Below are 27,540 nucleotides of genomic sequence, written 5' to 3'. Positions count from 1 at the left end.
TTCTCGAACAAAACCAACGTCACTAGGAGCGTACTTTCTCCCGTTCCTTCGCAATCTTGGGTCCCTAAGATAGTGGACATCGGGCCGATTGTCAATCACACTACTTCCATACTACGGATAGTAGTGAAGGCGGCTAGGGTTCGCATGGGTGGTTAGTCTGTTTCGGCTCCGTGGTTGGAGATTCGGGCGTTCCTTAGCCTGTTGTACACAAGCACGCGCTGGCTTGACTTGGGAGTGAGGAAGGAGGCTGTTACGTGTGCAGGTAGCAGGTAGCCAGGTACCGCATGCTAAGCATGCAAGTGTGGGCGCTAGGCTCTAGCTCTTCTGTGGGGGCCGGTTTCATCTCCGGGCGGCGCATCTTGAGTTGGGGCCGGCGGCAACGAACCGCTGTATGTACAGTCCTTGCCTACTGCGTTCATCTGAGGGACACGCAAGGAATATAAAGAGTATGCCGATAACTCGAATTTGACAATTCTTAAATAAGAAGAAGAAGAATGATGATGATAATGATAATATTAATGATAAAATATCTCGTTTGATGCGTAAATACAAAATGTATGGACGGCCCCCAAGGGCTGCATACTACTGCTAGCTGGCCCTGTAGATCTCAACCACCCACCGCGTGCAGATAATCAAGGCATTTTCTTGCACGTTCCACCTTGCCCTGGACTGGACTGGGGGACATTTTCTAGAAATATTCTAGAAAATACTAGTGCGACATGCGCTCAGTGGCACTCCCTGGCGGCTCTACAGCCTACCATCATTATCGTGTGCATGTAGAGAGACTCCGGATGCAGCAGGCCAGCCCCGCAGCGGATGTCTGTCTCGAAATGGAACTGTCAGATATGGGCTGGATGCAGTCACTCCATATCGCATAGGAAAAACATACATTCTGCGTCTGGGATATACTTGCCACAACCATGGCGGTGTCATTATCGAATAATACGAATCACGTAGATTAAACCCCAACTGAACAAACGCCACAAGCATCAAGAGTAAACCGATTCAGATATTATCGACAGGAATCTGGCGTTGGCTGAGAGTGGAGGCGTGGGCTTCTGGCTAGTACTTACTACTACCGCTTTGGCGTAGTTAGGCTGGACTTTGTTCAGTCTCAGCTTAAAAATAGGCTGTATGGACCTGAGTCGACTAGCGAGGTTAATAATAACAGCAATGATGGTATTGTCGTAAGAGTGAGTAATCCTAACGACCGCAACGTCGACTCGGAGTGAATTCGCACTCGCAGGACGTGAGTGGCTGCGGCCCACGACGTGATTATCAAGCTGCTGTTCAGCTGAACTGATACTAATGCTTTTCTCTCATCCGTCAGACTGCCAGTCCGTACTATCGTTGAGTACTATGTGTCATTGCGAATAATATTGCTCACCCAGAAGAAAGTAATTAGTCCTGCTACTAGTTAATAGGGAATCCCCACTGCAGTCGCATCGATCAAACTGCGGAAAATAATCCTATCCAGTCGTCTGTGCCGCAGCGCACGTGTGGTTCATCAGTTGCTCTTCACGAATCTCCCCGTGCTTATTTCTGCCCTGCCTGAAGCTGTGCTGCTTCCCATCGAGACGCGCATCAGACTGCCATTGCCGGCTCGCCTGCGGACGAAGAGCGCAGGAAAGAGAGGCGCAAAGCTACCGGACGACGCTGGTGGATCTCCCGCTCCTGCCTGTCTTTCCCCGCCATCTAAAAGCGCGCTGAAGACCTGCCGTCTGTCTCTTTTTATTTCTCTCTCACACAACCAGCAACGCTACTCGCTCTGCCTCTCCCTCTCACGCTCTACGCGCTGTCGTGCCCCAGAGCTCGCCATACCCACAAGTCTCGCTTCTGTTCGGCCGACGACGCCGCACTGTCGAAGAAGCCGCGCTCGAACGGCCGATGTCACGATCGCCGACGTCATTGAGCTTCCCACCGGTCCTCGAGCAGCGCACCATGTGCATTCCCTGATACACACAGCACCAGCCGAGTATTCGTTGGAGGAATAGCATCAACAACACGGTCGATTGGAGCCCGTAGCCATGCGGCGACAGCGCCGGTCCAGCAGTGGTGCCTCCACCAAGGCGGCCGCTCCCATTCCGGAGGCCGTCTCGCTGATACACTCCTTTGATTCGGCCACGAACCCCAACCGACCTGCTCGTCCGTCTCCGCTGGCCTTCTCGCAGATCCAGGGCATGCCGCTGGAACTGATTGACCGAATTCGCAACTTCCCTTTGTTCCAATCCACGCCAGACTCGTTCCTTGCTGAGGTGGGCTTGCACCTGCGTCCACAGCTCCATGCGCCCAATGACTATATTGTGTCCGAGGGAGACGAGGCCAAGGCCATGTATTGGCTGGTTAGGGGCGCCGTCGCTGTCACCTCGCGGGATGGGGAAAGTGTCCACGCAGAATTGAAACCGGGAGCCTTCTTTGGCGAGATTGGCGTGTTGATGGACCGGCCTCGTACTGCGACCATCGTCGCGCGCACGCGATGTCTGCTCGTCGTCCTCACCAAGGAGGATTTCCACAAGATCCTCCCCCGATTCCCCGAAGTCGAGCGCGCCATCCGAGAAGAGGCTCTTGAACGGCTGATGATCCTTGAAAAGAAGACTGTTAAAGAGCCGTCGAAAACAGTGGGCATGAACCGCAGAGGTTCCAAGAGACTGCGCGAGAGTCTCTCAGGCCTGACGCCGGGAGAAGAGAACGACTTGAGGGCGATGAATATCCACAAGAAGCGCAAATCCCCGAGCCCAGGGTTAGCTGACATCTCATCGAGTGTGCTTGCAAACGGTTTAGTCAACGTACGTTTGCTGTTGAAAGAAATGCCCCTATTTTCCAGCCTCCCTCCGGATCTTCTCCATTTCCTAGGCCTCAAACTTCAACCTTTATCATACCCCCCTTTTACGGATATCATTCGGCAAGATACCCTGGGTCGTGAAATTTACTTCATTGTTCGCGGTGAGGTGGAGGTTCTCAATGAGAACCGGGACCCAAATAATCCTCGGAGAGGGTCAGACGATCAAGGCGGTCGCGGCGTGCAAGTCAAGGCCCGTTTACACCAGGGTCAATACTTTGGCGAGATCGTTAGTTTGTCCTTGACCCCCCGCCGAACAGCAACCGTCAGATCAGTGACCTCTGTCGAGTGTTTGATGTTGGACGGTGATGTTTTAGTAGAATTTTGGGAGAAATGTCCTGATGATCTACGAAAACAAATCGAAAATACTGCCAAAAGCCGACTTGAATCGGCTGCAGATAACGATATTCTCATGCCTGATGCCAAAGACCCAACTCCGCCTATCAACCAATTAAGTATTAATGACACACTCAAGATTACCAGTCTTCGCCGAAAATCAATGCCTATGGTCACCCTGACTGAATCTGAATTGGACAATACCCAAAATACCCCTGGAGATACAGACGTTCCGGTTTTGAGCCCATCTGACCCTGATCCTTTCTTGAATGTAGGTCTCGACAATGTCAAGCTTAGATCCCGTCGAGGCTCGGCGGCTATTATTTCTCCAAAGGAGCCTTCAGGTGCAGACATCAGCCGACAGACAACGCCTAGTGAAACACGCTCCAGCAGTTCCCTCCCCGCGGCAGCTCAGACAAATGGCAAGGTTCCTTCGAGACAGCGATCAGGAACCTTACATGAACGATACAAGCCGGGAAGTCGTGGTTTCCTGCCAGATAATGTGCTCATAGGTATTTTTCAACGATTAGAACTACATGATCTACTACACCTGCGCGCAGTATCCATCCACTGGTCGGAGATATTAACAAACTCGCCCAACCTCTGCCAATACCTAGACCTCAGCACTTACAACCGCAGAGTAACTGATCATGCGCTCTCAACGGTCATATGTCCTTTTGTGCGAGATCGTCCACGTTACATTGACATCAACAATTGTTTCCATATCACCGACGAGGGCTTTAGCAACTTGGCAAAGACATGTGGTCACAACGTTCGATCTTGGAAAATGAAAAGCGTGTGGGATGTAACGGCTACCGCCATCCTTGACATGGCAGGAAAGGCAACGGAACTTCAAGAGGTGGATTTGAGCAACTGTCGGAAAGTGAGCGACACACTGTTGGCGAGGCTTGTCGGATGGACAGTTCCAACAGCAACGTTGGCACAGCACAACCAAGTTCTTCGAAGCAGCATAAAACCAACTTTACAGACGGCTAATGGTGCAGTTTATGGTTGCCCACAACTGAAAAAGTTAACCTTGTCATACTGTAAACATGTTACCGATCGCTCAATGCATCACATCGCTTCCCACGCTGCTTCACGCATAGAGCAGGTCGATCTGACAAGGTGTACGACTATTACCGATCAAGGCTTCCAATACTGGGGTAATGCTCAGTTTACAAGACTGCGGAAACTTTGCCTGGCTGACTGCACCTACTTGACTGATCATGCGATCGTGTGCTTGACAAATGCCGCGAAGAATTTACAGGAACTAGACCTGGTGAGTGAAAATTTGTCTTTTATCTCCTAAGAAACACAATTAATAGTTACTCTCAGTCATTTTGCTGCGCTTTGTCAGATACAGCTACCGAAGTCCTGGCCCTGCAATGTCCTCAGTTGTTGAAGCTGAACATGTCGTTTTGTGGATCAGCAGTTTCAGACCCGTCATTAAGAAGCCTCAGTCTACACCTTCTGCTTTTGCAAGAACTGTCTGTTCGAGGCTGCGTTCGCGTAACGGGTACTGGAGTCGAAGCCGTTGCAGATGGCTGTCAGAACCTGAAATATTTCAATGTCAGCCAGTGCAAAAATCTCACACTATGGTTGGAGCATGGAGGTCAAACTCGATATCAGAACAAGATATATTTCGAAACCGTTACCAGGGATGGTAGCCTGTTTCGATGAACAGTGTGCTCACCATTAGAATTGGTCGCTGTCCCACCATTTGCATTTTCCATTACGTTGGATTGTTTTCCCCCTTGATCTTTTTGATATTTACAGCCGAGAACGGGGGGTTGGTTTTAGGTTAAATGCCTACGACGTACGATAGCAAATTCTTTTCCATCTCACTCCACTAATCATTCGATTCTTCATGCATATTCGTCCTGCCAGATTCCCCATGATTTGGTTTTGTTGAACCGGAGGAGGCGTTGCGGCGTTCAAAGAACACAGGCGCGAGGCACTTTTTTCAACTTTGGGTTATTGGGCCATTTACACTTACATATCACCTTTTTGCATTTGCCAGGACGTTTATTTTACTTTTTGAATATTATTGATTTATTTCCTCCCTGGAAAACCGTTGTGTCACTTCTATAACGATGCCATCTCTCTATTTCATTTTTTTTTAAACATCCTACTTTTTCTTTCATCAACATATCAAATCAAATATAATGGCTATTATCAAGTACAACACACAAAGCCAATGTTTCCCCCTTCTCTCTTTTTGAAAGGATGTCATCGAAATCAACCTACTTCCAAAACCCAGCACAGCTGAATGCAATTAGTTGGAATTCCTTGAGGAATGAAAAACACAACAAGCATAAGCTTCTTCTATCTGAAGACAAAAGGAACTGGTGCCTTGTCTATTCTCTATCCTTCACTTCCCATGGATAATATCTTTGTCCATTTTCTTATTATGCACAACCAAAAGGAACACACAATGTACTCATTGATGTCGATATTAACAATATCAATATTCTTTATTTGGACATGATTGATTGTTTAAACATGCCTTGAAAAATGATTGAATTAAAATTTCTGATCGGAATGAATTTGGATATATAATAGTGCTTGAAAACTCCAGGTTGCTGTTCTTGTCTAGTACTAATCACCAGATATCGAAAAATTCCTTTTATTCACTATTCAGCACACAATACTGTCTACCTACTATTCAACATCAATACAATCCTTTGACTATTCTCCTATTCAACTATTAGAGGCCAATCCAATCCTTACTCTTGAAGCATCATGCCGGGTTACCGTTTGCGATCATCCGACAAGTCGGTTCAAAACCAAACCCCAGCCCAAAAAGACCCGGACGTAGTTATGTCTGAAGACATAATTAACCGTTTCTTCGATGACAAGGCTTCTGATGAGAACGATGGAGATTATGAGGAAGAAAATGAAGAATACGACGATCAGGAAGATGCTGAGTGCGAGTCTGACGAAATTTTTGTCATCAACACTGCCGTAGCCGTAGGCAAAATCCAGGAGGCTGCTGGGGGCAATATAGGAGCTGCTAATCGGCCAGCGAATGCAGGTAGTAGTAACAGCGATGACTCGACTGATCCCATTTCAATCGAAGCCCTGAGATCGTGGTTCCAAGACGAGACCGAAAGATTACAAAAGAAGATCAAAACCAAACAAGATGGGGTCAAAAAGGTCGAGCATAAGATCGCCAATGACATGGAGAGGTGTATAGAAAAGCAGCGGGAGCTCCAAAAAGAATACGAGAAGCATAATAAAGGCGACTACGAGCTGGAAAAAATCAAGGAGGCGGCGGAAATCTGGGGAAATAGAGCAGCAAAAAACAAGGAAAAGAAGGAGAAGGTTGAAAATGAGATTGCTGAGTTGAAGGCTCAGCAAAATGAGATTTTAGCTAATCCGAGGAACATGTTTATCAAGAAAAAGAGGGCCAAGACTACTAAGAGAGGGCCTAGAGCGCCGAGGTATCAGCCTCCTCCGGATTTTGATCCTCTTAATGGTGATGATTCGCTCTCGGAGAACGAGGAGTATAAAAAGTCGAAGAAAGACGAAGGCTCGAGGACAAATGCTATGATTGCATGCCGGCGTTGCAGGGTGAGTCTAGCATTCTCCCCCTAGTGTCTTTATTTCTTTTTTGAAGAATCTTCCTAAACGAATCATATATTGATAAACTCGTAACAGCACAAGAAGACGAGGTGTGATCAAGCAGACATCCAATGTGGTTATTGTAAAAGCCAAGGAAAGAAATGCCGCTACAATGCCATCTGGGTTCCAGGCAGACAATTGACCTCGAACTACCTCTCTGGGCTCGAGAAAAAGGTCGAAGCACAAGCTGCTGAACTAAAGCATTACGAGGAAGCGTCTCCGTTTCTAGTAAGCACCGCAAATCCGCTTTCCGGTATCACTGGTTACGGGCCTCGTCCAGCCGATGAGGCATTCCAGAATTATTATCGACTCATTCATGGCATGAAGCCGAAAGCCCATGTCCCGCCTGTGCTATCTGTTTTGGCGAAGAGTAAATGCAGGTATTTTCTTGTCTTCAGCTTGAGGTTCCTCTTACTGACGAGTACGTTTTTAGCTCCTTCACCGGACAATGAGGCAGGGCAAGCAAGACAAGAGCAAGATAGAGACTTTGGAGGTGAGTCTGCCCTTTATATGTCCCCACTACAGCCTAATTTTATCATTGATGCTGATAATTGTTTGTTCCATTAGGTAACTATCCATCGAAACGCCGGAAAACAGCGACTTCGACAAATGAGAATACAAAAGGTAATATGCGATCTTAAATGGCATGTTTATTCGAGCTATACACTGACTGAAAATACCACACAGGTTACTCTCCAAATCAAAGCAGTGGTAACTCACAGCAGCCTTCATCAAACTTGACCACTAACACTGTTCTTCCTCAGCCACTTCCTGGTCAGGTGTATAAGGGTGTCAACCAGTTCCAAACATTGTGGGCAGATGCCTTGGCTGGCAATGGCTTCTCTCTGCCTCTGAAAAATGATCAAATACTACAATGGCCAACCTGGACTCATGACTCCTAAGAAGTCGCTCTTGCTGGCTCTCGGGAATGATGGGTCTAAATTCCCGATTAATGGGTCAGGTGAAGTAGATTTCAAGACGCTATTTCAGGAGTTGAAGGGATAAGAAGACAAAGATCCAAATCAATCAAGATTTGGTAAGGCGAGAATTAGATCGAGGTGCTTCGTTACTCAGAGCATGCCTTGACTTACAGATTTGTTCTACCCACTTCAAAGGGGAATTGGCTAATGAGGAACTCTGAAACCTTTCAGTAGTTGTTCAATATTGGTATTCTATTTTATAGCAACTGGCGCTTTGGGGCTTATACAGATGCATTTTTGGCTCTTCTGGTTTTTTTTGTAAATATCAACCGTATTTGATCTATATAATGCTAATGTTTGTAGCCAGCTCAATTACTGGAACATTCAAAGTTTCTCAGAAGAGAATAATCCAACCCAAAACCCTAATTCGCAACATTCTAAAAGTTCATTACGAAGCTGGAGATTTAGAGGTTTATTGTTCCGTTGTTGATTTATTCACACGATTAGCAAACAGAGTGTTTGACTCCACTGAACTCTTATCTCTTAGCTTTGATGAAGTTTCTCTTCCAAATACTGGGACCTTTGAGATCCTTTTTTCTTCACCTGTCTTGGCGTCATCCAGAGGAAGATAAGCAGGCATCATGCCTAGCTGCATCAATACAGTCCCCTGATCCCAGGTGATATGTTCATGGTAAAGCCGATCACCACGAATATTGACCACTGCCATGAATGGGATCTCCAAATCTCTGTACGTTGGTGCAATGCCGGGGATGCTAAGCCGACGTGGTAAGCATATCAGAACCTCATCGATGATGGAAAGTGTCAAGTGTAGGGTATCTCACAGCCAATCAACCTCGATATCATGTTGGAATTTAAAGATAAATTCGTCAACCACACGGTCAATACCCGTTGTACGGCTGATTAGCTCCAATGTCGTATTTTTCGGATTTTTCCAGATAAAATGGTCACGATAGAAAGTTGTCAGCTCCTCGCGGCCGATTCCGCCAGTTAGCTGTGTTGACGATCAGCTCAATGAAGAATGAAGTATTTGATTCGCCCCCATTGAAGAAACTTACGGTAGGGACGTGGTTCACGTATGGTTCCTGGACCATCGTACTCATTGTGTGCTCCACGGAGCGGTTCTCAAACTCGTAATACGTGTGTTCCTCCCAAATTTGCTCTAGATCGAAGAATGGACCACCAGCGATTTGCTTTAAAAATGTGAGATTGCGCGTGTGGGAAATTGCCTCGGCGTTATAATGAAAGTCCCGCTGAAATGGAACGCCAAATTGAGCACTTTTTGTCTCTGGATAGTCATATTGCATTAGGTCTTTGTTTCTTTGGAGTCTGTTTGGTGCTGCTTTTCCGGCTAGATGTTGGACGGTGGGAACGGAGATGGTGCTCAAAACATTCGAGTCTCTAACTGTTGCGTATACCACGGCAGCTTTAATACCAGGTATTTCTGGGAGTACTGGTGCTACAATGGACCATCCTTCTGTGCTATAGGCTGCATGGAGTTCAGCATAACTGCCCCTAAACCTATTATCGCGGTGGCATAGTGATTGTCAAACTTACCGACTAATCCGATTTGATCTTTTAGATCACAGGCAGAATGATTGTTCAAAAACTGTGCTATCTGAAGCAACAATTCTTTTGCCTGGATATGACTCTCCAAAACAGAAACACTGATTGCAGCTACTATGTAGCTTTCCTCGGCCCATTTAACCAATGGCGAGGGAACTCCATTTTTAATTGATAGAATTGGACAATTAAGCTCGGGCACCAGCAAAATCAAGCCAGGCCCCGTGCCTCTTCTTGACAAAGGTAGCAAAAGCGAAACCCCAGGGAATGGGTGTTCGAGATGGGGGGTTGGAGGTTTTGGCAGAATGGGAAGCGGGGGCAAGGAGGTCGCCATTTTCATGCACGTATATCTCTGTTGTCGTAAGGTCACTCGCCGCAATGGTCTTATATTGGTGACCTCTTACCTTTAATCTTGAATATCACACCTGATAAGTTGAGATAACTGATCATAACGTGTTTCGCGCCACTCGGCGGATAATGCACCGGCGGGTAATGGCCCTTAGGGTTTTGGCCAGTTCCTTTCCGCTTTCACAGACCTCATTTTGGGACGGGATACTTGAATATTTCTGGGGACTTCATGGTAAATTATTAAATATTAAACTAAAGGTTCGCTGTTCACTCAAGCAAAACTTATAGGCTTCTTGGGAACATGTCCGACTTGCTGAACGTTCGCCCAATGTTCGACCTACAAGGTCGCAACTATATCGTCACCGGGGGCGCACAGGGCATCGGATTTGCTGTGACTCGAGCTATATGTGAGATGGGTGGAAATGTTGCGGTCCTTGATATTCAAGAATCGCCCGTTCCAGAGTTTCAATCTCTTGGTAAATTATTTGGAACCCAACCTATTTATGTCAGAACCGATGTGCGGGACGAATTGAGCATTAATGAAGCTTTCAATAAGGTTATTGCGATCTTCGAAAGAATTGATGGGTTGGTACCAGCCGCAGGCATTGCGATTGACAAGCCTTTCATTGACCAAACTTGGGCTGAGTTCACCAAAATCTATGAGGTCAACGTACGTTCAACCCGCAATAAGTAGATCATCCTACTGCGAGAGCATCGCAGAGAAGCTGACAGACTCAAAAAAGGTTCGAGGAACGTTCTTCCTATGTCAGCTAGTCGCAAAGCAGCTTTTAAAGCAAGGCCAAGGGGGCAGCATGGTCCTGATCGCATCTCAATCCGCTCACATCGCTCTACCTGGGTATAGAATGGCAGCGTACAACGCATCAAAAGGCGCCATCCTGATGCTCTCTAAAGCCCTTGCTGTGGAGCTAGGACCTCATAATATTCGTGTCAACACCATTTCCCCCGGCTTCGTGGACTCCGATATGACTCGCACGGTTCGTGAGCAGAAGAGGAAAGCGGAGGGCGAACAGATGTGGCTTGCACCCCCGATGCGTCGTTTAAGCACGCAAAACGATTTGACTGGAGCTGTGATTTATCTTCTAAGCGACACGGCGAAATTTACTACTGCAGCGGACATTCCTATTACTGGGGGCTTGCACGCGGGGACGATCGATGGGTTGATTACTTATGAAGAGAAGGAGTAAATGGCTTAGATGTTTGTTTCAAATGTTTCTTTGACACCTTAGGATTCATTTCATCAAATAAAAAATTTTTGTGTCATTGAATATTCCTTGTTAAATAAGACGTGCGCTATTTATCTTACCCAAAGAAAGTTTGTATTCTTCAAGTCATTGAGCTTAAATGATGTGTGTATATTAGTTATGTAGTTGCAATATGTCAGGAGTCCCAAATCATGTCAGCCGAAGGGAGGTTCATTAGATTATCCAGACATGGGTCAATAAACATGCGCAGGATTTCATTATTTCCTGTTGGAGGCGACCAATCCCACTGCTGAAAGAAATCTTCATTCTCGAATATGCCGGCCGGGTGGTCGTGACTGTGGGCTTCTGAGTCCACACCGGGCGAAGAGAAATCAGTCAAAGTAGAATGTTGGTGATCCGCCATATCAAATGACAGTATCTTCTCAACACGTGTATCTTCTAGGCGAGCCCGCTCCGACTGAGGTTTTCGTTCATGTCTATTGATTGCTTCTGCAAAACGTGATAGAATGCAATGATATTGGTTGGCCTGCGGACTAGTCACACCAAAGTGACCGAGAATCCGTGATGTTGCTTGGAAGGCCCGGCGTGTATCTTCCATTAGCTCGTGGGGCCGCAGAAGGGAAAATCCGAGGACAAGGCCACTAGAGAACAACCAAGCTCTATACGGCATGTCAGTGATTTGATTTTTTGAGGTTCTACCTGCTATTAGAAGGATCTTACTTCAAGATACACATGTTACCAAGAAGAGCGCCTGCCTTTTCGGCATCTTCACACATCTGCGCCATCAGAAGAGCTGCTTCTCTGCACATCGTCGCTAGTTTTGAAGTCCTGTTATCAGCTCTGTCGTCTGCGGTCTGTCCGCATACATGAGGGACCACTTGATCGACCAAGAACTGACGTGTTACTTGAATCACACCATAATAGTAGATACAAGCCAAGTGTATCTTTCCAACTGTGGCACGCCTGGTTTCAAGAGAACGCTGAGAGGATGGACCTTCTAGACTTTGCCTTCGCAAATGTGAAGGAAGGCCAGAGCTCCATTTCCGAAGCTGCAGTAGGTATTCTTCAGCTTTGTTGATTGGAATCCCTTCTTTTTCTTTTGTATCATTAACCACCAACTGAAGAACTGAAACAATCTCATATGTAGCACACAGAGTTGCGTAGTTAGGGCATATCTCTCCATCCAAATATTCCCGCTCGTTGCGGAGAACTGGAGTGCTCCCAGGCCGACCAAGTATCGTGTTACAGATCAAGTCTAAAACACGAACACTTTTGCCTGTCTGTAGTCTTGAATCCTGAATCAGCAAAAATTAACCACTTCCTTTGTGTTAATGAGAGCTCACCTGGCTTCTCTTTTTTCGATCGGTAAGTATTGATAGTTCTCGGGAGAATGCAGTCCAAGAATCACCGAGATATTGGAAGCAACCCCTATATACATCAATGCGGAATTTCGAGTGCAGGCCCCGAGCGTGTAGAAGGCCATCAGTACGAAACTGCGAGCCAAATTGACTGTTGGTGCTTGTAGCATGCCAGCAAATGCAGATTTTTGTGCACGCCTAAAATATAGCTCCCCAAGGTAGTGATCTAAATCGCCTCTTGCTTGACATTGTGCACCAATTGCAATCATGAGGTCTAGGCAGATGTCATTGTTTGTTTCCGGATCTACAATACTATCGGGTGATCTAATTTCCGCATTGGGGGACAAAAATCTCTCGATATCTCTTTCTGTGAAAAGATCCAGAATTCCACTGGACTAATCATGGCTATGTTCAGTATTCCTTTGCAAATTGCTTGGATTTAGACGCGCTTACAGCGTGCAAATAGCATTCCACAAAATACCTCTTCTCATTTTCATCCACTTCGCGCTTGGAAGCTGTCATGGGAGGGGGCATTTCCATTTCAAGCATCTGGTCTGTTCCTCGATCTTCCGTGAAGCTGTTGGACTCCACATACGTGCGCCATATTTGTTGTAGGAATTTCAAGAATGACATTGCTGCGGTATTTCCTAAAAATACTGTGCTTTCCCCAAAGGGAATATTTGAGCATTGTTTTATCTAGTTCGATAATGTAATTATTAAGACTTACCCCTTTCGTCTAGAGAGCATTTCAGCAGAATGGATCGCTGTTTAATGGAGGATAGGGTATCTGGCGTATTTCGAATTCGAGTCTGTGTTTTGACTGCGGCCTACGAAGCGACGTCAGCTGTTACTTCAATTTCTATCTACATAGAGGACAACCAACAGTGTGGGAAACAACTAGTGCCCTTCTGTTGTCAACGCTGGAGTGCTCCACCGGAAAAACGCAGTGTTCAGCCTCTCCTTTCGCGACGCATTTTTGGCAAGGATGACGAGAATCACATCTTTTCTTGGATATTCGACATTGAACGCAGGCCGTAGCACACCGCTTGCGATTTTCTGGCCTCACGCGTGGGCGCGGCATGACTGACAGCGTGGAAACGTGGCGGGAGGTCTACCAAGAGCCGATAGAACTGTCTCCGACGCGGCAGCGGAAAGTGAACCTTGGAAAGACAAGGGGACATGGCCTTCTAAATAAATAGGTGCAGCATCCGACATGGCACCAGACCGCCATATTGAATTGGAACAGTGCTTATCTGCCCCCAACATTCGAGTAAGGTATCGCGGGGAAAGCACCAATTACAAGACAACAGAATCGGGGTGACCTATGATAAAAATAGATAAGGAGATGATCTAATGAACCTTAGTTTGTGATAGGCAAGCTGGATTCGTCAATGATGGATGTGTTGGTTTAGACTCAAGCGGATTTGGGCGGAACCTATCCGACAGTTGTCGCGTGAGCATTTGGGAAGCAAAGTGCAGGTTCTTTTAAGGGCTTCCCCATAGCCTGAGACGAGTTGAGGGCTTGATTGTTGAGCAACTCTCATCGAATTGAAATTCTTCTAAATTAGATATAGAGCGAGAGCAATGCCGGAGACAGAACACCTCTATGATTTGCTGGTGGTAGGAGCGGGTAAGTACATCAATTGATGTAGTTCAATCTCTGCAAACGAATTTCACATCTAAGCTAGATTTAGGGTGGCATGGCATTGCGGCAGCCAAAACTTATCTCGAGATCCATCCCACGCAGGATCTTCTCGTGCTGGAAGCTGAAAGAACGTGTGGCGGCACATGGTCCGAAGATCGACTCTACCCAGGACTGAAATCGAATAATATGATCGGATCTTATGAGTACCCTGATTACCCAATGTATAAGAAGACATATGGCGTCAAAGACAATGATCATATCCCGGCAGCCACTTTGCACAAATATCTAACGGATTACGCGAGACAATCTGGAGTGCTGTCTCGGATCGTCTTCAACACATCTGTACTTTCCATCGAATCTGCTGAAGACAAAAACTGGAAGATTATGGCGCAGAAAGGAGGTAAAGACGCCATTTTTAGGACGAAGAAAATCATCATGGCCACTGGGCTCACTTCTGAACCCAACATGTTGACTTTCGACGGCCAAGAAAAATTTAATGCGCCATTGTTCCATGCCAAAGACTTCTGTCGAAATGCCTCGGTCACCAAAACTGCGAAAAACGTTGTTGTCGTCGGTGGTGCAAAGTCAGCCTTTGATATCGCCTATACCTTTGTTCAGGAGGGTGCCCAGGTAGACTTGATCATCCGGCCTAATGGCAATGGTCCTGTATGGCTAGCTCCGCCTTTTGTGACTCCATTGAAGCGTAAAGTCGAAGAGCTGCTACATACTCGCATATTAACCTGGTTCAGTCCCTGTCCTTGGGGTGACCAGGATGGTTTTGCGCCTGTCCGTTATTTTCTCCACAAAACAGCTGTTGGCCGGTGGCTTGTCCACAATTTCTGGCATGCCCTTGGCTCAGATATCCTTGAAAGAGGTGGGTATGACACCCACCCTGATACCCGAAGACTGAAACCGTGGTCTTCGCCTTTCTGGGTGGCCAGCGGACTAAGTATTCATAATTACGAGACTAGTTTCTTGGATATGGTGAAGACCGGTTCTGTTCGAATTCACGAAGCCAACATTGACAAGCTGAGTGAGAGAAAAGTCCACTTATCTACTGGTCAATCTCTACCAGCAGATGCGCTAGTCTGCGCCACCGGGTGGAAAAAGAGCTCCTCAATAAAATTCCTGCACTGCGATCTTTCGATACCAGGTTCCAGCGATGAGAAGCAGGTTCTTTATCAGGAAGCCGATGAGAAGATCTTAGAAGATTTCCCTGGTCTTGCCTCACAGCCCGTTCTTCGATACAAGCAAGAGACCTGTGACCCGCTCCGGCTGTACAGGTTCATGGTCCCCATTGCGTCGTATAAAAACAGGAATATTGCATTTGCAGGTGCGGTCTCAACTGTGAGCACCTCGACCTGCGCTAGTATTCAAGGTCTTTGGATATCTGCCTTCTTCGATGGCCAGCTGAAGCGTGCGGCTGTGAGCCCCGACGAGGCAGTTCAGGAAGCCGTATTGCACACTCAGTGGGGTATTTGGCGATATCCTTGCGGCTATAGTCGAAAGCTCCCGGATATAGCCTTTGACGTCTTGCCCTACTTTGATTTACTGGTTCGTGACTTGGGCTTGAAACATCATCGCAAGTCAAGTCCCTGGGCAGAGCTCGTGGAACCTTATAAACCCAAAGATTATGCTGAGCTTCTAAAGGAGTGGAACGTTGCTTCTCTTGGTGTAAAGAGTTAACGTCACATCGCTAATTTGAGCAGGCAGCATAGTAAATATTATTGAGAACATTTCAAAGTACCCCTATCTACCAATAAAGGCCTACCTAAAACAGTAGGCGACCTTGCAGTGAAGTTCACTGCATAAATCTATATATTCGTTTTGCCCATAGCCACTTTAGGCCGATATGTACAGCAGACACCTTTACTCTCGCACCATTCTCGTACCAATCCGGCACTTACTTCTCGATCCTCTCCAATCAATCCCAGCCCTTCGGTGTTGAGCCATGTTGCAAGGTCTTCCAAAATCACGGGGTCATAGAGTAGTATCTTTTCGTGCCAAGTGAGCTGCGGCCCCCGCTTCGACCCAACCAAGGAGCGCGGCTGCGATCGAATAGCTTTTGTGATTTGGTTTGATAATTCGGAAAGATTGCCACATGTTCCTGTGTTTTTTGGTGGACATTTTGAAGTGCCTTTAGGGCTGAACGTCGGCCGGGTACCAAGAGGAAGACTAGCCGCAGGGGTGCTCTGACGACTGGCGTTGAATCGCATTTGTATACGAGTGGGAGATGGTATTGAATCATCTTCGGAATCTTGAATTTCTTCAACAAATACAAAAGACGAATGCTGAGGTTGACAAGTTTCGTTCTTTTTGCTGGACGGCTTGGATATTGACTGTGACTGCAGCTTTCCTGTCTTTTGAGCTTTCGATGAAGAATTCGATGTATCTGAAGTTTTGGGTTTTTTGGCTCGTCCTGGCTGTTTCTGCTTTGTTTTACTCTGGTTTTCACCACAGCCATCAGTAGTCATAGGAGCAGGAGAATTAGTGGTTGCCGTCGTAGTAGATGTTTTTGGGATATCTTCAGTTGTCGACATCGGAGCAGTTTGTTTGCTCTCCCAGCACTTCTCAAGCAAAGATATCATCTTATTTCGACCTTTAATCGACTTGAATCCGTATGAAGCAACTTTCTTGCGAAGCTCATCGTCTGTGAAGCCAGTGTATCGGGGCATGTCTGATGTTTGAGTTGAGGAACGCTCCTGAGAACCCAGGGTATGTTCGGTAACAGAGGAATTTTCGTGGTTTGTATCTGAAACATGGATCATCTTCTTTCTAGATGCGGTTTCCTTGGGAAGAGTTCGTTCTGGGAGAGTTAGAGGCAAGTCTTTCGTTTTTGTATTCCGTATACCCTCATCTTCAAAAGTAATTTGGCTCTTCAATGGATATATAGCTGGGGATGTGGTCATATCAATGAATTCAGGCTGTACGACAAATCCATCCGAATTTCTAGCTGCCGCAGACCAGAGCTCTCCAGAGCCATTGAATCTTGAAGTCAGACCCTTTGTCGACACCTGTGAAGATGTACTACTTAACGTGAAGCTGCTTCCAGTGATTTTTTCGGAGGCTGCCAAGGCCTTTTGTGTTTCTCTGACAACAGTTGGATGATCGTCTGTTTCAAGCTGACTACAAGTCCCAAATAGAATATCCTGGCTATCGAGGGACTTGGTCACCGCTTCTGGCGAGAGTATGATGTACTCAGGCTCCTTTTTCTTTGTTGATGTTACTTTCTTATTCTTCTTATTCCGCTTCTTTGTGCTAGAATCGTCTGCGTTATTGTCTGCTATATTGTCCTCAAATAAATGATTCTGCTTCGTAGCATATTCTTCAACCGGCTCGTATCGCGATGTCACTAATGCTGTGATCGTCTTGACTCTTTTCTGTTTTGGAATGGATTTGTCTCTAGAAGTTTTGGCCCCTCCATTCGTGTCTGCCGCGGTTGATTTGTGTGAACCATCTGACCTTTTGCCGAATGCACTTGTTTCCTGTATCAATCCTTCGACGAGCTTCAGAACTGTTAGCTTCAATTATGGCGACAGATTAATCGTGAAATTTTATTATAAGGAGATGTGGGTACTCACCTCTATACGCCGTCGCTTTGTAGGAAGACCGTCTGTGCCAGAAGGAGCATGGTCATCGATTGAACTTTTCACTCGACGGAAACTATAGTCGTGAAAAAGGCCACTGAACATGGAAGCGTTGCCAGTGTCCTGAGTAATATCACCATTATCGATTGGAAAGAACGGTGTTGATTTTGGAGGCGTCCAATCCAGTCTTCGCTTGATAGCCTCCTCTAAGTTCAAGCCGTGCAATTCCAGATTGTTCCGAGCTCGCGCTTTCCTTTGCGGCGCTTCCTTTCCAGTCATATCTAGAAGAATAATTTCTTTTCCAGAACTATCCTTCGCCTTTGGAGCTGCGTTTTTTGCGACTCGTCCTGTTATAGTCTTATTTTTGGCCTCCTCTTGCTTCGCGCCCTTTCGATTTCGTGCTGTTGTTCTCGGCTTAGGAGTCGATTCTTTTGAGACCTCCGGCTCTCCTCCCTTTTTTCGAACGGTCTTTGGCTTGTCTCCATTTTTTGAGGAGGCACTTTTTTTGGTATTCGTGATGGGAAGATTCTCTTTTCCTATTTCTTCCCTAAGAGGTGATTGTGATGCCTGAGAGATCGCTCGACGCTTCGTAGCTGTCGGGGGCTTGAATAACCGAGAAGAGGAGAACAAGGACGGAGGCGATGAGTCGTGTGACAGAATGCCAAGTAGGCGCTCTGGAGTGCATGGCGACACCGAACGAGCCCAATTTTGTTCTGGCGAGGAGGAAGGGATTATTATCGTTTCTGGGTTGGCGGCCATTCTGGTCGAAAAGGAACGGGGTCCTTGGAGAGTCAGTATAGAGGCATGTCTTGATATACAGAAATCAACCCTATGCCCGAATTCTTGTTGATATTATTGTACTCGCATCATGCACGTTGAGCTGCGAAAACTGAAATCAAATCCAAGGTGTTGGTGCGGCGAATCGCGATGCCTTGGCAAAGTTGGGGAAATTCCGGTTCAGGACGGGTGGGGGGGCAACCACCACGCATGTAAACACTAAACAGCAAAGCAAAGCCCCCGCTAGTTAGTTAGCTAGCAGACCGTGCCGCTTTATGCTCAACTTTGGCTTAACATTCCGAAAAAGACGGTCTATGTAGAGAACTTCATCTATTTTATATATATATATATATCTCTCTCTCTCTCTACTCAAAGACAACAGTGTTCCTCAGTGTTCCAATTTTACTAATCCACACATCTACCTGCGTGCCGGGGACGAGCCACTTTGGCGGATTAAACCCCGCTCCGACTCCTATTTGACCTGTTAGACAGTAAACACTATAGGAAATGTGGAAAATATGCAAATGTTCTTTATAAGATGAGTTGATCTACTACTAACCTCCTGGAGTACCCGTCATAATAACACTCCCCTTTTGCAGGGTGGTTCCTTGCGATAGATAGTGGACTATATAGGCACAGTCGAAGAGGAGATCAGAAATTCTCTCATCCTGTCGCACCTCACCGTCGACGATGGTTTTCAAATGAAGCTCTTTTGGATCCTTGGCGAGCTCACTTGAAATTAGAACCGGGCCATGTGGAGCGTAGTGGTCGAATCCTTTCGAAAACCCCCATTGTGGCACCACGCCGGCGTAGGCTGGATCTCGCTGTAACTTACGTGAAGATATATCATTCCCAGCAGTATATGCGGCAATATATTCAAGTGCATTTTCTAGTGGGATGTTCTTTGCGTCTTTTCCGATGATGAAGGACTAGAGAATGGAGTCAGCTAAGTCATGGGCAGAACCAAAGCTCTTAGCAGTATGATATCGACAATACCAGTTCTCCTTCATAGTCTGCCTGGTCATTCTGGCAGACCTTAGGAATCTCTATAGGTGCATTGTGATCCTGAATAGTAGTATTTGGCTTGAAAAAGATGAACGGGAACGGCGGTGGTTTTCTCCCTGCTTCTTTGACTATATTCACAAGAAGAAGGTTAGATTTATCACACGAAATACTGAAAGGTTCTGTAAATTATGGGAAGAACTAACTGTGCTTTTGATAATTCAACCCTACACACCGAAGAATGGGCACGTCGCTCTGCGCAAACGGTCCTAAAATCTTTCTCACTGTGGCTATCTCGTCCGTGATGGTCGTTTTACCTGTCGTGTCGAGATAGTCATCACCAGAAAGGACGCGGGCTTTGAGGTCATCTTTCTCGGTTATGAAGCCAAGATCAATCTCTTCATCTGGTAGGATCGGTTCTCCTTTTAAAACACGGCCATCGGTAGCTTCGAATCTGATCAAGCGTTTCCAGGCGAGAGCCATCGTAGATAGTCTTGAATACGTAATAATCGGTCGAACAGTATGTGTCGAGAGTTAATACAGGTCTCGCAATAATGTAGCCAACATGCAGAAACGGTGGCTGTGTTCGTTGCTGACGGGCCCATTGAAGCATGGTCCTAGAATAACAATAATATGAGGGTTATAGGGTTGCGGAACAAGGCGCGGGTACGTCGGGTAGTCGGGGCAGCATCGGAAAGCCAGAACCTCGGGATTAATATCTCTAAGCCAAACCCCGGGTTGACTACAATATCTAGTTTAGATACGTATACCCTGGGACGGAGAGAATATTTTTGGGAGGATCGGCCGAAACTGAGTGTATTGTAAAGTATAGGCCCTTCATCCAGCTTCTATAAATGCTGAACCATAAAGTGTACGGAGGATTCCATCCCATTCTTATATGCAAACTCTTTTTAGAAAATATATATTTAAAAAAGGGGGCTCTTTGACTAGAGTATAACCAAATGTAGCGAACGTTAAAATACCATCTGGAAAATATTCAGAACCTTCCATCGAATTGGTGATCACATTCAATAGTTTTAAAAGAATAGAACGAAATACTCAAAATAGCTATACGCAAAATTTGGCAGCATCATCTTTTATCCTTATAATCCTCAAAAGATGAGCGAACGCTATCGAATGATGCTAAATCTACCACTAATATTGTCACTGTGAAGTAGTCAAGAATCTACACTGATAGACGTCAGGATTATGACATGCTTAGAAGCCATTGGCTATACGCTTCTCCCACTCCTCCTCGACCGCCTTTTTCGTATCATATCCATAACACCAGAGCTGAGTTGTCGGGTCACTCCACTGATTGGGGCTGTGAACAAAAGGACGAGACACAGTTTCTGGGTACATTGCCAAGTCTCGAGCTTCTTGCAGTGGCCCATCCGGAAAATGCCATAGCTGTCCATTAAGCAGACTAGCCTCTTGCATCTGCGACGATCTTATGGTACGAACACTCTGGTAAATCGAAAGAGCCTTAGAAATATCACGAGAATCGTGAACTTTGCTTAACGAATGCGCCAGTGCTACGCCGTCCTCCACAGCCATTGCAGCACCTGCAAAGTTGAAATCAGTCAGTAGGACTCTGCATGCAATGTGAATTAAGATTGGGATAACTTGATAACCTACCTTGCGACATGTATGGAACCATCGCATGTGCCGCATCTCCCAACAAAACTAACCTTTCAGATACCCACTGATCCAGCTTGGAGCCGCTGAGGAGGGGCCATTTAATTGTCTTGTCAATAAGATTGATAACCTTGGTCAACCTTGATCATAATCAGCCTATAATTAATATAATCTGCACAGAAATAGCAGAAGCAGGACATCGTACTTGGTATCCCAACCACGAAACTCTGCTCTCATTTCATCGAGAGCTTTTGACTGATCCCACTCTCGAGGGTCGGAATTATCAGGATGGGACAAAACTAAGTTGAATGTCTTGCCGGCGCCAATCTTGTAAGTCATCACATGGCGGCCATCGCCAACCCTAGTGTGTGTTAGGAGGGCATTGTTTTTCTTATGTTAATTCTGATATTCGAAAAGAACACTAACCAGATATTGAGAGCAGGCTCCGTGAGTAAGCTGTCCAATTCAGGATCTTGTTGCATTCGCTCAACCTTAACAGTGGATCGGTACGCTGCAAAGCCTGTCTTCTGGGGTACCTTGTCATGACCACCTAAAACTACTTTACGGGCCAAAGATTTGACGCCTGAAATTTGTGTGTTTTGGATCAGCTCCCATACTATAATCAATTAACGAATAACTTACCATCCGCTGCCACGATAAGATCTGCAGTGACAACGCTTCCATTTTCAAATGTGATAGTTGAAGTATCTGCGTTGTAACTCACTGCCCTGGAACCTAGCTTGATTTCAACCCCCACGTCTAGAGCCCGTTTATGCAAAGCAGAATGGAAGTCGGCCCGATGAATGACATAATATGGTGCATTGTAAGTCTGGCGAAACTCTGGGATTAACTTGGTCATCCCAATTGTCTTGCCATTTTGCCAGCGTCTGAAATAAATTGCTTTAGGTTCAGTTGCATGGTCTTTGAGATAAGGCTCCAGTCCGAGTTCAGCCAGCAGCCGCATAGAATTTGAGGGAATCTGGATGCCTGCACCAACCTGAGCACACGTCAGATATCTCCGGCACTTCTTTCTAGAAATAATAACTTACTTCACCCAGAACGGATGCCTGTTCATAAACCTTGACACGATGACCACTTTGTGCGAGAGCAATGGCGGTTGCTAAACCTCCTAGGCCCGCGCCGACGATAACAATGTCTAGGAGCTGGCTCTTCCTATTCGGTGAAGGTGGAATTCGGACTTGCATATGATCTTGCAAAAAGTAGAGACAGTTAGTGGGATACGTGGGAGTCTGTTTCCACCTCAGTTATTAATTTATTTCCGAAGAAACTATAAACAAATGGGAACGAAGAGGAGGCATTTACGAACCTCGAAGACTGACGCGTTAGCAGTTGCGCTCTGATTCTTAGCCATTTTTGGGCCAAATCTCAAAGCAGCTCTCAATACGTCCCTATGGTATTTTCAGTGTCGTCGTTGTTGTTGTTGATAAAGGGCCTATGGGAGCCAATTGTGTCTTCCAGTTGTACCTTCTACCACTCATGCAGTACTGTCCCGGATTGCCCCACGGTCGTTCCGACACATCCCCGTAGCGGTAATATAGGAACGAAGGCTTGTAAGGCATATTAACCCGATGGATTAGAAGTGGGCTTGACTACTTCGAAACAGATTCATTAATTTTGAGATAGTTGTTGTTGATTCGATTAAGATTTCCAATTTTCTAGAGTCATGGCTCACCCAAATGGATCAAACACCGATGGCATCAAGACAGAGGAACAGCTGTTGAGCGCCGTAAAGGCAAACAATACTCTTCCATTATGGGCGCAAATGGCTCGTCTGAACCCGCCGGAGCCAAATCCAGTGGCAGAACCGTTTCTCTGGAAATATCAATCCATAAGACCGGTCCTTCTCAAGGCAGGAGAGCTTGTTGACGAGCAGCAGGCCGAGAGACGAGTCCTAATGCTCATTAACCCAACAAGAGGTACTTACATAGCCTTGAACTTGATTTTCGGGTTTTCTTTTTCTTTCCTCTTTTTTTCCTTTCTTCCAATTCCCTGTGGAAGTAATCTGACATACAACTAGATGCACCATACACAACGGATACCCTGTATGCTGGCCTGCAACTGGTCATGCCCAATGAGGTCGCTCGAGCGCATCGCCATACAGCCTTTGCTATGAGATATATCATCGAAGGTAATGGCGGATTTACAGCTGTACACGGCCGACGCATCAACATGCAGCAGGGAGACGTGATCCTGACTCCGACTTGGAACTACCATGATCACGGGAAAGATGGCTCGGGTCCAATGATCTGGCTAGATGGTCTTGATCTTCCTACTTTCCGCCATTTTCCGGTCCATTTTGTCCAGCATTATGACCAGCCCCGGTACCCGGCAGAGGATGTTGATTCTTCGCCAATTGTTTTTCCCTGGGCGAAGATGAAAGCACAGTTGGATGCAGCGGACGGAGACTGGGCAGCATGCCGTTATCTCCGGAATGACGGACGAGAAGGTAGGTTATTCAAACGTCAATATAGACCCAGTGATAATTTTAGTTAAACCGCTAACCCTACTCTTGGATATGTAGTAAGTCGAGTTCTGGGCGGAAGTGCTGAAAGGGTTGACGCGGGAAAATCTTCCGCACGCCGTCGCGAGACTACGTCTGCTGTGTATCATATTGTAGCTGGACACGGTTATTCGGTTGTTGGTGACAAGACTTTGACTTGGGAAAAGGGGGACACTCTCGCTATTCCCTCCTGGTATCCGTATCAGCACTTTGCAGACGTGGCAGAGACCGTATACCTCTACCGATTTGACGACAAGCCAATGATTGAAGCCCTGGGATTCTACCGTTGTGAAGACACAGACATAGAGACTTTGGTTTCTGACTAATATCTGCTGTGAAACATTGTAATAAGAATGATCCCTCGTAAGGGTTCTACGCTTTTTGAAATCCTTTCCGATAAACAGGATGTAATGGTTATCACATGTTTTCTCGTCGGTTCTTTTGAGATGGTCATAGTATAACATAGAATAAATAAGCGGAATTTTCAAATTTAAAATGGAATATACCAATCCTTATTTGGCCTAGTGATGCTGTTAAAAATTGTATTGGGCAATTTGCGATTTCTACACCTTTTGGCGATCCGATAGAGGATCATCGGCTGGTATTTAAAATATTATCTGTTAATTCGCTAGAACTAGGTCTACCATCCTCTCTCATCGGGCGATTACCCCTCCTGTCTTGGTGATTCGCTCCGGGTCATCCCTTCATTCAATAAATTTATAGGTTTCGATTTCCGAAGGTCGGACTTTCATGAATTCAAACTATATAGCTCGTTGTAAAAGTAAAATTTATCTACTTGATCATCATGATGGAGACGAAAGGGCCCAACATGAGATGCGAGCAACCGGTTTACTCAAGAAATACAAAAGCATTGATAGAAAGTAAATGGCCCAGAGCGTTCCGGCCATTGTTCCAAATTGTGAAAGAGGACCTTTTGTCACGTACCAGTCGATCACTCCGAATGTCATCCCAAATGAGAGGATATACTTGGTCATATTCACAACCAATCCTATTTGGGCAGCGTGCAATCTGAATGTGTCCACCGAGTAAGTGAGTAGGATGTTGCAAGATGAAGTGACGCTGAAAGCAAGCATTCCAAAACCTGCAGCAAATCCTATCCAATGCCAAGTGTAATGGAGGGTGAGACCCATCAAAAGACATCCGATTGGCGATATGACAGCACCAGGGAGCAGCAGAGGGAGGCGCGCCTTTGGAGCTCGTCTGACTTCGCCATCGGAACGGCTTGAAATAAAGCGATCGGCCACTATACCTCCGAGAGGAAACCCCAGAACTAATCCCAGGAAAGGACCCAAGTTGAGGAGGCCAACTTGTTCGCTGGACCAAAAATATGGAGCTTTCTGGTAGACGGCGGATGAAATAATGGCTGAGACTAAGACCCATCCAACACATGCAGCCCAAAAAAGCATTGTTGTGAGCACCTCGGGAGTAAGAAAGAGACGGAAAGAGTTAATCCAAAGAATATAAAACCGCTTTTGACGACTTATGAAAATGTGTGGATAGAATGATCTTTCTATCCACAGACGAAGTAAGGAAAAACTCTCGACTGTCTCATCTAGTCCCATTTCAACGTGTGTCGCAGATACATCATGATCAGATAATTTGGATTGGATATGCTCAGCATTGGGAGTGTTTGTTACCTCTCCATTAGGTGTCACGATAGGATAAGTTTCTGGGAGCATCAGGAGGCAAGCGGAAAGGTTTGCACCAAGAATAATGGCGCAGATAGTAAAGAACCACCGCCAATCATGTAGACTCTGTGCAATGATACCTGAAAACATTGACCCGAGGGACGATCCGGCCGCAGTGAAAAACACATATACAACCATGGCCTTCCCCATTTGGTCCCGCGGAAACATTTCGGCAATCATGAGCGGCGCAAGGCCCTCAACTACACCACCCGAAATACCGCCCAAAAATCTTGTAATAAGTAGAGCTTGAAACGAGGTGGCCTTTGCAGCCCATATATTTGATCCCATAAGAACAGACAAGGATATAAGAATCGTGAGGCGCCTTCCAATAAAAGACACGGCAATGATCAGGTAGAGGTTCTAAATCATGAATCAGATTGAGATCTCACGACGTAGAGGGTGTATAGCGCTGCAGATATCTTACCGCAAGGCCTAGCATAAGCAGAGTATAAGAGGACAGTTGTGATACCTGTTGGAGATCACAATGGAATTCTTCCATGATCAAGCCAAACAAGGGTGCAATGCCAGCAGCGAAAACATTGTTCATCATATTATAAACACTCAAGTTTACCAGGGCAGTGATACGCCACCACATGGGCCATGACTTTACATTGTGAGTCACTGAACAACGACGACGTACTGGTGGAATGCGGACTCACCTGGGAATTGTTCATAACGAAAGTGACACAAGAACCCGTTAATATTCGGAGATAGAATGTTAATTAGGTTGATACAGACGAAACTGAAACCATTGATATTTCAATGGAAGCGATGGCCCTAGAATTGTTAAGGATCTGGACTTCAAAAGACTGGTGGAAGGGTGGGGGTGATATATACGTCGCCTACGAAGGTCTATATTTCAACAATTAGACTTTTTGGTAAGTGGTCCCGTTTCCAACACAGCCGACATTTCCCCAGAGGCCTTGAGTACAGTAGAATAACCGGACTTTGTTAACTTAGTTAACTAGCCTATTCAACTCACGCTTGTATTGCCGAGCAAGCCAGTCAGGTATATCTACATGTAGTTTAGTATTGTGCTTTACTTTCATTTTCAAGGCCATAGTTCTGTATATTTCTGTCTCGTTGACGATAATCTTCTTCATTGCTATTACTGCAATATGGTCTATCTTAATTTTAGGTCCACTTCATCGTCAGCGGAATGATCTATTGGATCCCCCAAATTCAACCAACAACTAGTCACTAGATTTGAGAGCACTAGATTCAAGTAGAAAATGAAAAGCAAAAATGCGATTATTGCACATTGAATAAAATTTCTGCATTTTCATACGCGATTGGTCCACAATGAGATGGGTCTAATTGGCCGAGAACTTGGCGAGTGAATGTATCGTCTGTCCAAGGAAAGTCAGATCCCGTCAAAAGATGACTGTGTCCAACAACCGAAATCGCATGCAGTACATCTCGAGCGTCTGCATTGTTGCAGTCGTAATAAATCTTTTTCACATAATACTCGGCCGGGTGCGGCAGAGCCAAAGTGAACCCTTCTCTGTCGGTGTACCATGCATCCGTGGGGAAGCGATTCGAGAGTGCTCTGAATCGGCCAAGCGAGGTGAGAATACCGCCTCCAAGGTGGGTTGCTATGATTTTAATATCTGGGAACTTTTCGTAAACTCCTGAAAGTATCAAGTCGAATAGCGTTGTTCTCTGGTCGTTCAGGTACCCCGTATAGGTGGGAATATTCTTGCGACGGACGTACTGTCCTTCCACAGGATCAATAGCCGGATGGATGATTACCGGCACTTTAAGCTCCTCTGCTAACGCGAAGTAGGGGTCGAATGCCCGGTCTCCCAAGAACACATTATCATAGTTGGAAGCCATCATAAGCCCCTTTAAGCCCAAATCATTAATCGCCCGGCGCACGGCCTCAATTCCCTTGGAGGCAACAGACGTGCCTGCGCTCGCCAATGCTGGAGGTGGTGGAATTGAGGCGATCCCAATCAGTTGAGGGTTTTTAATTGTCCTCTCTGCCATCCAAATATTAAGTCTATCAACTATTTCAATAGTTCTTTCGGGTGGCAGCGGAGGGAAGAATGTGTTGATAGTCACCACCTGGATATTGTCGCTGCCAAGGGCTGCTCGGCGAGCTTCTCCATCCAGGTTGTCCGCCAACTTGCTGCAAATATCATCGACGATAACTTGCGTAGTATGTTGAGTCAGACTCGTATTTCTTTCGATAGCCTTGGCCACATTATGATAGTCAGAAGGCATGACCGCATGGGCCTGCACATCGAATATTTTTCCTTGATAAGTCTCAGACATGGAGAAATCCTTGGCCCGAAGTCACAATGATTTGCGATGCTTCCTTCCCCGTTGTTTTATCAATATATAGTATTTGAAGTCAGCATCTTATCGACAACGATCTAGGCAAACCGGTGCGATTGGTGCCGAACATGCAGAAGACTGTCCTGCTTCTG

General features: G+C 46.1%; 12 protein-coding genes across 12 annotated transcripts; 5 read left to right on the top strand and 7 right to left on the bottom strand.

Annotated features, from left to right (window-relative positions):
* Nucleotides 1-2,027: 2,027 nt before the first annotated feature.
* BGW36DRAFT_292212 (cyclic nucleotide-binding domain protein) lies at nucleotides 2,028-4,855 on the top strand (the record flags this gene model as incomplete). The annotated part of the gene is made up of 2 exons (XM_046210897.1): nucleotides 2,028-4,454; nucleotides 4,511-4,855. The coding sequence occupies 2 exons, from the start codon at nucleotides 2,028-2,030 to the stop codon at nucleotides 4,853-4,855; spliced, it is 2,772 nt and encodes a 923-aa protein (XP_046074036.1).
* Nucleotides 4,856-5,917: 1,062 nt separating this feature from the next.
* BGW36DRAFT_356993 (uncharacterized protein) lies at nucleotides 5,918-7,701 on the top strand (the record flags this gene model as incomplete). Its single annotated transcript, XM_046213835.1, has 5 exons — nucleotides 5,918-6,748; nucleotides 6,836-7,169; nucleotides 7,233-7,292; nucleotides 7,367-7,423; nucleotides 7,487-7,701. The coding sequence occupies 5 exons, from the start codon at nucleotides 5,918-5,920 to the stop codon at nucleotides 7,699-7,701; spliced, it is 1,497 nt and encodes a 498-aa protein (XP_046074035.1).
* A 490-nt stretch (nucleotides 7,702-8,191) lies between these two features.
* Nucleotides 8,192-9,640, bottom strand: BGW36DRAFT_446873 (uncharacterized protein; the record flags this gene model as incomplete). The annotated part of the gene is made up of 4 exons (XM_046221711.1): nucleotides 8,192-8,492; nucleotides 8,562-8,731; nucleotides 8,796-9,226; nucleotides 9,295-9,640. The coding sequence occupies 4 exons, from the start codon at nucleotides 9,638-9,640 to the stop codon at nucleotides 8,192-8,194; spliced, it is 1,248 nt and encodes a 415-aa protein (XP_046074034.1).
* A 309-nt stretch (nucleotides 9,641-9,949) lies between these two features.
* BGW36DRAFT_459523 (uncharacterized protein) lies at nucleotides 9,950-10,853 on the top strand (the record flags this gene model as incomplete). The annotated part of the gene is made up of 2 exons (XM_046222051.1): nucleotides 9,950-10,318; nucleotides 10,392-10,853. 2 exons carry the CDS (start codon nucleotides 9,950-9,952, stop codon nucleotides 10,851-10,853), a joined length of 831 nt encoding a protein of 276 aa, XP_046074033.1.
* A 193-nt stretch (nucleotides 10,854-11,046) lies between these two features.
* Nucleotides 11,047-13,310, bottom strand: BGW36DRAFT_415426 (uncharacterized protein; the record flags this gene model as incomplete). Its single annotated transcript, XM_046219319.1, has 6 exons — nucleotides 11,047-11,530; nucleotides 11,592-12,158; nucleotides 12,215-12,624; nucleotides 12,683-12,885; nucleotides 12,957-13,016; nucleotides 13,097-13,310. 6 exons carry the CDS (start codon nucleotides 13,308-13,310, stop codon nucleotides 11,047-11,049), a joined length of 1,938 nt encoding a protein of 645 aa, XP_046074032.1.
* A 503-nt stretch (nucleotides 13,311-13,813) lies between these two features.
* On the top strand, nucleotides 13,814-15,560 carry BGW36DRAFT_405589 (uncharacterized protein; the record flags this gene model as incomplete). The annotated part of the gene is made up of 2 exons (XM_046218974.1): nucleotides 13,814-13,859; nucleotides 13,882-15,560. The coding sequence occupies 2 exons, from the start codon at nucleotides 13,814-13,816 to the stop codon at nucleotides 15,558-15,560; spliced, it is 1,725 nt and encodes a 574-aa protein (XP_046074031.1).
* Nucleotides 15,561-15,624: 64 nt separating this feature from the next.
* Nucleotides 15,625-18,456, bottom strand: BGW36DRAFT_126892 (uncharacterized protein). Its single transcript, XM_046209325.1, has 2 exons — nucleotides 17,456-18,456; nucleotides 15,625-17,380 (listed from the first exon to the last, which is right to left on the bottom strand). Exons 1-2 carry the CDS (start codon nucleotides 18,218-18,220, stop codon nucleotides 15,689-15,691), a joined length of 2,457 nt encoding a protein of 818 aa, XP_046074030.1. The 5' UTR covers nucleotides 18,221-18,456; the 3' UTR covers nucleotides 15,625-15,688.
* Nucleotides 18,457-18,537: 81 nt separating this feature from the next.
* On the bottom strand, nucleotides 18,538-19,833 carry BGW36DRAFT_373863 (fumarylacetoacetate hydrolase family protein). The gene is made up of 4 exons (XM_046215631.1): nucleotides 19,447-19,833; nucleotides 19,235-19,371; nucleotides 18,798-19,167; nucleotides 18,538-18,710 (listed from the first exon to the last, which is right to left on the bottom strand). The coding sequence occupies exons 1-4, from the start codon at nucleotides 19,721-19,723 to the stop codon at nucleotides 18,604-18,606; spliced, it is 891 nt and encodes a 296-aa protein (XP_046074029.1). The 5' UTR covers nucleotides 19,724-19,833; the 3' UTR covers nucleotides 18,538-18,603.
* Nucleotides 19,834-20,458: 625 nt separating this feature from the next.
* Nucleotides 20,459-22,250, bottom strand: BGW36DRAFT_415423 (uncharacterized protein; the record flags this gene model as incomplete). Its single annotated transcript, XM_046219318.1, has 7 exons — nucleotides 20,459-20,805; nucleotides 20,879-21,018; nucleotides 21,084-21,239; nucleotides 21,305-21,461; nucleotides 21,521-21,875; nucleotides 21,928-22,128; nucleotides 22,206-22,250. The coding sequence occupies 7 exons, from the start codon at nucleotides 22,248-22,250 to the stop codon at nucleotides 20,459-20,461; spliced, it is 1,401 nt and encodes a 466-aa protein (XP_046074028.1).
* Nucleotides 22,251-22,562: 312 nt separating this feature from the next.
* On the top strand, nucleotides 22,563-23,725 carry BGW36DRAFT_293160 (RmlC-like cupin domain-containing protein; the record flags this gene model as incomplete). Its single annotated transcript, XM_046210972.1, has 3 exons — nucleotides 22,563-22,815; nucleotides 22,917-23,345; nucleotides 23,421-23,725. 3 exons carry the CDS (start codon nucleotides 22,563-22,565, stop codon nucleotides 23,723-23,725), a joined length of 987 nt encoding a protein of 328 aa, XP_046074027.1.
* Nucleotides 23,726-24,202: 477 nt separating this feature from the next.
* On the bottom strand, nucleotides 24,203-25,782 carry BGW36DRAFT_425150 (major facilitator superfamily domain-containing protein; the record flags this gene model as incomplete). Its single annotated transcript, XM_046220075.1, has 3 exons — nucleotides 24,203-25,468; nucleotides 25,533-25,712; nucleotides 25,768-25,782. 3 exons carry the CDS (start codon nucleotides 25,780-25,782, stop codon nucleotides 24,203-24,205), a joined length of 1,461 nt encoding a protein of 486 aa, XP_046074026.1.
* A 577-nt stretch (nucleotides 25,783-26,359) lies between these two features.
* Nucleotides 26,360-27,385, bottom strand: BGW36DRAFT_405585 (uncharacterized protein; the record flags this gene model as incomplete). The annotated part of the gene is made up of 1 exon (XM_046218973.1): nucleotides 26,360-27,385. One exon carries the CDS (start codon nucleotides 27,383-27,385, stop codon nucleotides 26,360-26,362), a length of 1,026 nt encoding a protein of 341 aa, XP_046074025.1.
* Between the last annotated feature and the right edge of the window lie 155 nt (nucleotides 27,386-27,540).

This window comes from Talaromyces proteolyticus (assembly GCF_021365285.1).
Source record: "Talaromyces proteolyticus strain PMI_201 chromosome Unknown BGW36scaffold_4, whole genome shotgun sequence".
Lineage (NCBI taxonomy): Eukaryota > Fungi > Ascomycota > Eurotiomycetes > Eurotiales > Trichocomaceae > Talaromyces > Talaromyces proteolyticus.
This window is presented reverse-complemented; position numbering and strand designations above follow the sequence as displayed.

Excerpts from the sequence above, each read along its gene's own strand:
- BGW36DRAFT_126892 (XM_046209325.1), bottom strand. The coding sequence starts at position 18,220 with ATGGCCGCCAACCCAGAAACGATAATAATCCCTTCCTCCTCGCCAGAA. Across the intron at positions 17,381-17,455 it reads CAAAGCGACGGCGTATAGAG|CTCGTCGAAGGATTGATACA; the intron begins GTGAGTACCCAC and ends ACAGTTCTGAAG.
- BGW36DRAFT_373863 (XM_046215631.1), bottom strand. The coding sequence starts at position 19,723 with ATGGCTCTCGCCTGGAAACGCTTGATCAGATTCGAAGCTACCGATGGC. Across the intron at positions 19,168-19,234 it reads CAGACTATGAAGGAGAACTG|TCCTTCATCATCGGAAAAGA; the intron begins GTATTGTCGATA and ends TCCATTCTCTAG. Across the intron at positions 18,711-18,797 it reads TATGACGGGTACTCCAGGAG|GAGTCGGAGCGGGGTTTAAT; the intron begins GTTAGTAGTAGA and ends CAGGTCAAATAG.